This window comes from Aristolochia californica, unplaced genomic scaffold, assembly GCF_029961685.1.
Source record: "Aristolochia californica isolate CCGP_79_NKW_82.1479 unplaced genomic scaffold, dmAriCali1.0.hap1 SCAF_3, whole genome shotgun sequence".
In the NCBI taxonomy this organism is placed as follows: Eukaryota; Viridiplantae; Streptophyta; class Magnoliopsida; order Piperales; family Aristolochiaceae; genus Aristolochia; species Aristolochia californica.
In genome coordinates, this window is record NW_027181992.1 from 46829800 (window position 1) to 46837037 (window position 7238).

General features: G+C 38.9%; 1 protein-coding gene across 1 annotated transcript; it reads right to left on the minus strand.

The window, feature by feature from the left end:
* Nucleotides 1-592: 592 nt before the first annotated feature.
* Nucleotides 593-1999, minus strand: LOC137960569 (transcription factor MYB52-like). The gene is made up of 3 exons (XM_068808225.1): nucleotides 1664-1999; nucleotides 1079-1504; nucleotides 593-969 (listed from the first exon to the last, which is right to left on the minus strand). Exons 1-3 carry the CDS (start codon nucleotides 1776-1778, stop codon nucleotides 791-793), a joined length of 720 nt encoding a protein of 239 aa, XP_068664326.1. The 5' UTR covers nucleotides 1779-1999; the 3' UTR covers nucleotides 593-790.
* Between the last annotated feature and the right edge of the window lie 5239 nt (nucleotides 2000-7238).

A 7238-nucleotide genomic window follows, 5' to 3' on the forward strand; every position in this document is an offset into this window, starting at 1 on the left:
AACTAGTGTAGTATATAATTATATAATTTTGGGATGGAGAATAATATTTACTGTGATTTTCATTGATGAGGAGACAAATATTTATAGAATTACAACAGTGATTGTAGAAATCATAACTCTTCAGAGTTTGAGTTTGAGTCTATTTGGTACTTGTATTTCGATCTTTATCCTTATCTCTATCATGTAGTTCTTTATGCAATTGGACTAGGTCAAGATAAAAGGACTTCTTTTGTACGAGGATAAGATTGAGAACCGTCCAATTTAGGGTTAATCGAACAGCCTTAACCTTGTCATCATACAGGTGATCGATCAAGAACATTTTGCATGCAATTGAATATCTTAATAACCGTTATTGGGACATAATACAAATATAACGACAATTTAGAAATAACTAAATCGAGCAGAAGAGGTTTCCAAAACCTTGAGAACAAACGTTGCAAACCTGATGTATTATGTGCACTACATTGTGAGACACAAATACTCAAGATAAATAAGGCTAAGAGTGTTTGATAGATAACCAGATGCATTTGATTTATATGGTTTTATTTGCTTGGCAAATTACATCAGTAGGAGATTGAACTCGACTGTAGTTCTTCAGTGTAAGCATTTTCCTAGAAACCCATTTCAAGGAAGCACCAAGGAAACAAAATAAGCATCTTGAAGAAATGGGTCTGTGTTACTGGTAATTACAACTGGGAATTCATTGCTATGGGTTAACGTTTGTGTTTGAAGTGTCTGTATCTGTATCTCTATGGATGTTAAAGTCGAAGTTGATCTGGGTACTGCATGCCTAAGTTTTTCCAACAGATAAGAAGTCTATGAATGGAACACTGGCCTCGCTTTGACGTTTGCCGTCTTCCTCTTCCTGCTTCTGTCCGTCGGTTATCATATTTGGCTTCTGATCATCCTTCTTCGAGTCAGTACTTACATTAAGAAAATCGTAAAATTCGACTGGAGTACTATCTCTATCTGCAATAATTTGCGAAGAAAAACATGGAAGCGTAAGGACCGAGATCCAAGTCTGTCTATTAATGAATCGAAACCAAGATGAATGAATGAATAAATGGAAAATTATTACCATTAGTCATGGTGGGATAAGAGCTGTTGATCCCTGAGCTGAGCTCTGTGAAATTGTAGTGATGACTCTGCGCTTCTGTGTTCTCTACTTTTCCGTAGTATTTCTGCATCAAGTTGTTGAGGTTCATCAACTCGGAGCTTGAGCTTGTTGTTTGTGCAGAGAGGAGGTTCCCTTCCTTGATCAAGGACTGAGCAGCTTTCTTGGCAAAAAATCTTGATCTCTCTCGACATCTTCGAGCCATGATCACGTGCCAATGATTCTTCACCGCGTTATCGGTTCTACCGGGAAAAAGACGAGCTATTACTGCCCATCTGTTGCCGTGGATCCGATGAGAAGCAAGCAGCCTCTCTTCTTCCTCATCTGTGAACGGACTCCGGTTGATTCTCGGATCCAACTGATTAAACCATCTCAACCTACAACTTTTTCCTGCATCAATTTTCCGATGGAATGTCAATTACCGTGAACCTTAATCTATATCTCATCGTTCTCGCTACCTAAGGTTAAGAATTTTCGTTAAAACAGTCCGACCGAAAATTCATGAAAGTAGGAAAGAAACTTTTGCTATATGTGGAAGATGGATTAAACCTGATCTTCCTAGGAGCTTCTCGGCTATGGCGTTCCAGTTATGCGGTCCGTATCTCTCTACTAGTTCCTTAAGCTTCTCGTCTTCTGCAGGTCTCCAATGGCCTCTGGTACACATTTGATCCTAAACAAAACACAAGGAAACAAATACCAGGATCGAGAAGCTAGCAGAAACACAAACGTCAGACACAGGCTTCTTTATCCTCTGCGGCTATCTCCTTTAGCTAAAAGAAACAAATTACGCGATCGGTTTACAGAAGCTAGAAATGGAGACCCAACACCCAGCTCCAGAAGATGAATAAAGGGGACAGAACACACGATTACAAGGTGTTCATCAATTTTTTCTTCTGGATGGTAAGAGGCTTGAGATTGCCTAGAGAGGACGAGGGAAAAAGCAGAAGAGACCGATCATTTAAACAGAAGACAAGAACATTTTCCGTTAGAGGGTTTGGAGAGAGAGGAAGAGAGAGAGAGAGAGAGAGGAGTTGAGCAGTGATTGATGCAACGTCCAGGCTAACAAAGGCTACTTTTGAAATATAAAAGAATATTGAAAAGGAAGATAAAGAGAGTGGAAGAAAGGAGAAAGGTTGCTTGGTAGAGAGAATTTTGTTCTGCTTTCAACATCTATATCTCAAGTTTCTAACCTGCAACGTCTACTTAACCCACCTTAGTTTTTTTTTCTTCCCTCTCTCTCTCTCTCTCTCTCATCTTGAGTTACAAATCGATCAAAAGCCACCTTGTTATGGTTTTCAGAAGCTGCTTTTTCCCTCTTAACAGCAAAACCCTAACTAACAGCAACAGCATATATAAGTTGAACACCAGACATTCGTTAGGTGGGTCCCTGGTATCCCTTGTTGGCCCCGTAGGCCACCGCAGGATTCTCATGGGTCCCCTGTCAGGCCCCATTTGCCTAGGGCAGCTCTAACTGTGAGGTCTCATCTGTCCTCATCAACTCAGTGCAGTCCTGGCTCATGGCCGGAAAGCTTTTAACTTCAAATTTTGATTGGCAAAGGGGAAAAACCGTAAAAAGTTACCAAGATCAAAGCTCATTGATGAGCTTCCCAAGGAAACTGAAAAAGGTTCTTTGAAGTTTTTAAGGAAACTGTTTCCATGATTTCTACCTGCTCCAAAAAGGTTAAGTTTGTCTTTGTCTTCGAGGAGAGGATGATCTATGAAGGCTCTGGTTTTTGTTAGCCTTGACCTAACTAACAGTTTCCTGGCGGAGGTTGAGAGTTGAGATCTGCACGTGGAGATCAGAGCCTGCAGGGGCAGAAAGTCAAGTTGTTCATCATCTGCTACCCTTTTGACGGACTCGGGCTGGTGACCAGCCATGAATGAACAGCGACGGTAGTTTTTTTTTTTTTTTCTGCAAACGGGAAACTGAACCTAAAATGAGGTTTCGATAATTAAGAAATTTTTACATCAGCTGAAACAGTAAACTCACCAAGAATTCAATCTTCTCTTCCTCGTCTCCCCAAGTACTGTAGCTGCAAGCTACTCGTTATCGTACAGAAAAATATCAAGACGGGTTCAGTAGCAGAGAAGTTGCAAATATTTTTGTCAAGTGCAGTAAGAAACCCGAGTCTGCTTATAACCGTTGGCCTACCCTTTCACGACTTGGAGAGGAATTTACTTGAAGAGAAAGCAATGGTCATCTTCCATATGCTCGAAGGAGAAGAGAAGGGGACTCGTAGATAGGTGAGTGTCACCATTTGGCCGTTTTCTCCCTGTAGAAGGATGGGTACCGGTCTCTTTCTTCCCAATCTCTCTCCGTTTTCTTTCTTTTCTAAATGAGGCATGCGCCTTTGTGCCTGTTTCCTTCTTCTTCTTCTTCTTCTTCACCTTCTTCTTCTTCGCCGTTTTTTTTAATGGCTTTCGTCAAAAGGCAGTCTAGCTCGAAAAGTTTATTCTTTTTCCCTCTCGTTTATCTAACCTGATTTTGATTTCCTCCATGTTTAGGAAGCAGGAAAGAACAATATTTAGGTGAGACCCGTTTTGCTCGATCAAATCAACGTTCATATATTTACGCGACGAAGGGACTATGTGCAGAGACTACATCAATGTTTAGATTTCTCTATAAAGAAGAATGATTAAAAACTCTGCAACAAGAAAGAACGAGGCTTCATTAATTTTTAGAAATTAAGAACGATCAACCGGAACTTAACTGTTACTGAGAGAGATCTGTCCTTCTCCATGAGTTTTATTTAGATGTTTCGAATAAAATAATTAAGAGACAGATCTGTGTGGGTCACCTATCTCCTTCTCTCCTGGCGTACGACGTCAGTCATCTCATCGTTCTGCTCTCACCCGATGTCATATTGCGAGATAAAATCCCCTCTGCGTTGATGCTTGACCTTAAAGAATAACAACAAGGAAATAAATTAAAAAAGGGTTGAATCACAATTTACTTCCATTACAGGGATGATTAGATGTAAGAATCAACTCCAAGTTTTCTGCATAATTCCGAGCACTTTTGCATGCAAAAGATGAAGTAATAAATCCAGTAAGAACAAAAGAGGTAATTCAAATGATCTTAAATGATCCAATTAATCATCCAGAATCCATAAACGACACAAACCCACTTTAAAACGTAACTAATAAACTAAATGGTTCTTGTCTGTTCATCGTCTTGCTTCATGCATAATCCCCAACTGAGGAACGAATATCATCTCTGTCTCAGCCTCATAATTCCATCAGTAGACCTACCGTACCTAACCGTGCACCCTTGTCACCTTCTCATGTTGTCTTTGTTCACATTAGGGTTTTCCATTTCTTTATAATAAAATTTCACTGCACTGTTTAACAAATTGCCCAACGACTCAATATCTTTCACATTTAATAACCCAAATTCATCATATAGTTGATGGGATTGTGGAAATTAAGAGAATTAGAAGAGAAATGTTACTCTAGGAGTAACCTAGCTACATAGGGGGTTTGGGGTATTAGGTACATGATAGGGATACATGCTCTTATAGAAGGGATTTTGTACTAACCCTGATGGAATTCAACACCTTTGTTTGCAATTTGTATATATGACAGGTTGAGGGGAAGTATCATTTTCATTTAGGTGGTAATTTGTGTAGATAAATGCTTAAAGAGTAAAACACCTTGTTACAGACAAAAAAAATATAAAAAATGGTAATTGATTCGAGAAAGGGTTGCGTTTAAATTGCTAGTATATACACATCATGAAGTCTTCAAATATCCGATATGGAACTGCACTTAGAGTTTAACAACTGCATTATGAGTCGGAACAAAATTCCGAAATGGCGGTATTCATATTTTTTGGTTTATAAACGTGATTTACGTCATTATCTAAGCCATAGGCTCCACATCAGTTCCATGTTTGAGATGGGGAAGGTTATTGAATCTCATCGAGCGTTCGTTTGAACAAATTGTGCATAAGACAAGTATGTCGAATAAGCTCCCTTTGCTACAAGTCGTCATCTCTTTTGGCAAAAGTGTTGATGAAAACAGTGAAAATATAAAAACCATGATGTGAATTACTGATCTGTCATGATCAAAATTGACCAAATTAAGCATGACATTAGCATATCAGAATTTTTTTTGGGAGAGAGTATAATTAAGAAAGTGTATTAGTTCATTGCCTTAGAAATTAAGGAAGCAAAGCGATATGATTAACAGGCAAATGTTAGTGAGTGCTGACTCCTTCCACTTATAATCAAACTGAATGTTGTTATCAGACTGAGGAATTAACGGTATATAATGAACTTTTGCGAGTGTTATATGCGTGCAGTTGACGGAACATATCTAAGGGTTTGAAAGTTTAAAATGTTCCCATCGACTTTAGTCAAATGGAAATGATCATGAGTGAAGAACTAAGATGAGTATAATACCTATGTTAGGGCTAGTGATTGTGTTAATAGAATTTTTTAACAGTTCCTATTCTCAAAATTCTCCTCCAGGAAAGTAAAATCCTTCTTCTATACATTATTAGGTGCTCTGAATTTGGATAAGAATCCTATCAAAAGAACTCCAGTAGTTTGCAATTCAACAAATCACTTGTTGGTGCTATAAAGTATTCCTAGGCAATGTTTGGTCACAAACTACTCTTAGCTTCAACTGTCAAATAGTTTCAGAATGGAGTTAGATTCTTTTTGTTTCACTTTTCATAGTGTTTCTGGAGCAATGTCTACTTTCAGACTGGTGGTATATGATTTATTGCATTCTAGATGCAAAAGTGGATCCCTGCCAACTTCTTTTAGTATCAAAGCCCTTAATAATCAGATGAAAATGCAAAGAATTTGCTTAAATAGAAGCTCATGAAGAATTTTCTTTAAGAATTTTCTCTTTTTTTTTTCTATATTCTGCTACCATTTCAATCTTTGGATTAGAAATTGTTTCTAAAGAGTTAAAATTCCCTGAATTTTTGTTTTTTCAAAAAGAATTTGTTGTCCCCTCAAGAGGTTTCTTTATCATAGTATTCACTTTTCTTTATCTGTCCATCTAACTATTTTGGAAATGCTCAGCTTTTTTATAAAAAAGATACCGGTGTAGTCAGAATCGATGGTTAAACTGAGTTCGCACCCACAATGGACTGCAAATTCTGGATCGTCTACACGGACGTGTCACATTTCAGGGTAGAATATAAGCTGCAAGTGCAAAACAATTCAAAACAAATCAGGATATCAGGCGCATTAACATCACAGATGGGTAGAAAGAAATACTGGATTAGTATCTGTTTCTATGAGAAATTTTAGTATTGTCCAGGTAGATTTTCCTATGTTTGTATATCATGACCCAAATAAAGAGAGAGAGGGGGACTCACGTCCACATTTCCTGCAAACTGGCTTTTTCTTGATTTTGCAGCGTTTGGGAACGGTGATGGCAACAGCAGGATTGATCCCTGCTTGTTTTGCCAATGGTGACAAGAGAACTGCACAGAGAGATTTGGCTGAAGTGGCGAGCAATACAAAAATTCTCGAGCAGCAAGCAGGAGGGACCTTGGCGGTCTTACTCATGGAGTCAGGCTAGCAGCCGCAGAATTGATGGGAGTTTTCCCACACTCGCCAGCACCAGACGCCAGGTGAATATAACCGTGTGAAGCAAGCAAGATGAGGATCATCGTAACAAGAGGAGCTCTCTTCATTGAGGAGGTCATCTCTTTCTCACAAGCTCAGACCCCAGAAGAATGTTGCTGAGCTCCCTGGTCTCTGCTGGTTATAGATAGCTGAGGACCCCTTTGCTTATGTGGGTTGATTGTGCCTGCACATATAATATAAACATTGCATCCTCAACAAAGACAAAGTTAAACTGCTGATGATGATTTCAATCTTTGATTGGACGGATACGTTGCGAACAACCCACTGCCCAGTGTGAACTGCTGCTCCTTTCTGGTTTCTGGAGACCAATTTTTTACCGTAGAAGCGCGATGGCAGTCATGGAGCAACGATCACCTTTTCTGGGGGACTTTTTTCTATCATGGGACTTTATTGCCTCCATTTTATTTCTAATTCGATTAAAAAAAAAACAGCCTGTCCTGACCCTTCCAAAGCTATCGTGAGATGAATTACTCCCACATTATGTAGTTCATTAGATTAAGGAGTAAGTGTAGAAT

Excerpts from the sequence above, each read along its gene's own strand:
- LOC137960569 (XM_068808225.1), bottom strand. The coding sequence starts at position 1,778 with ATGTGTACCAGAGGCCATTGGAGACCTGCAGAAGACGAGAAGCTTAAG. Across the intron at positions 1,505-1,663 it reads GAAGCTCCTAGGAAGATCAG|GAAAAAGTTGTAGGTTGAGA; the intron begins GTTTAATCCATC and ends AAATTGATGCAG. Across the intron at positions 970-1,078 it reads TTATCCCACCATGACTAATG|ATAGAGATAGTACTCCAGTC; the intron begins GTAATAATTTTC and ends AAATTATTGCAG.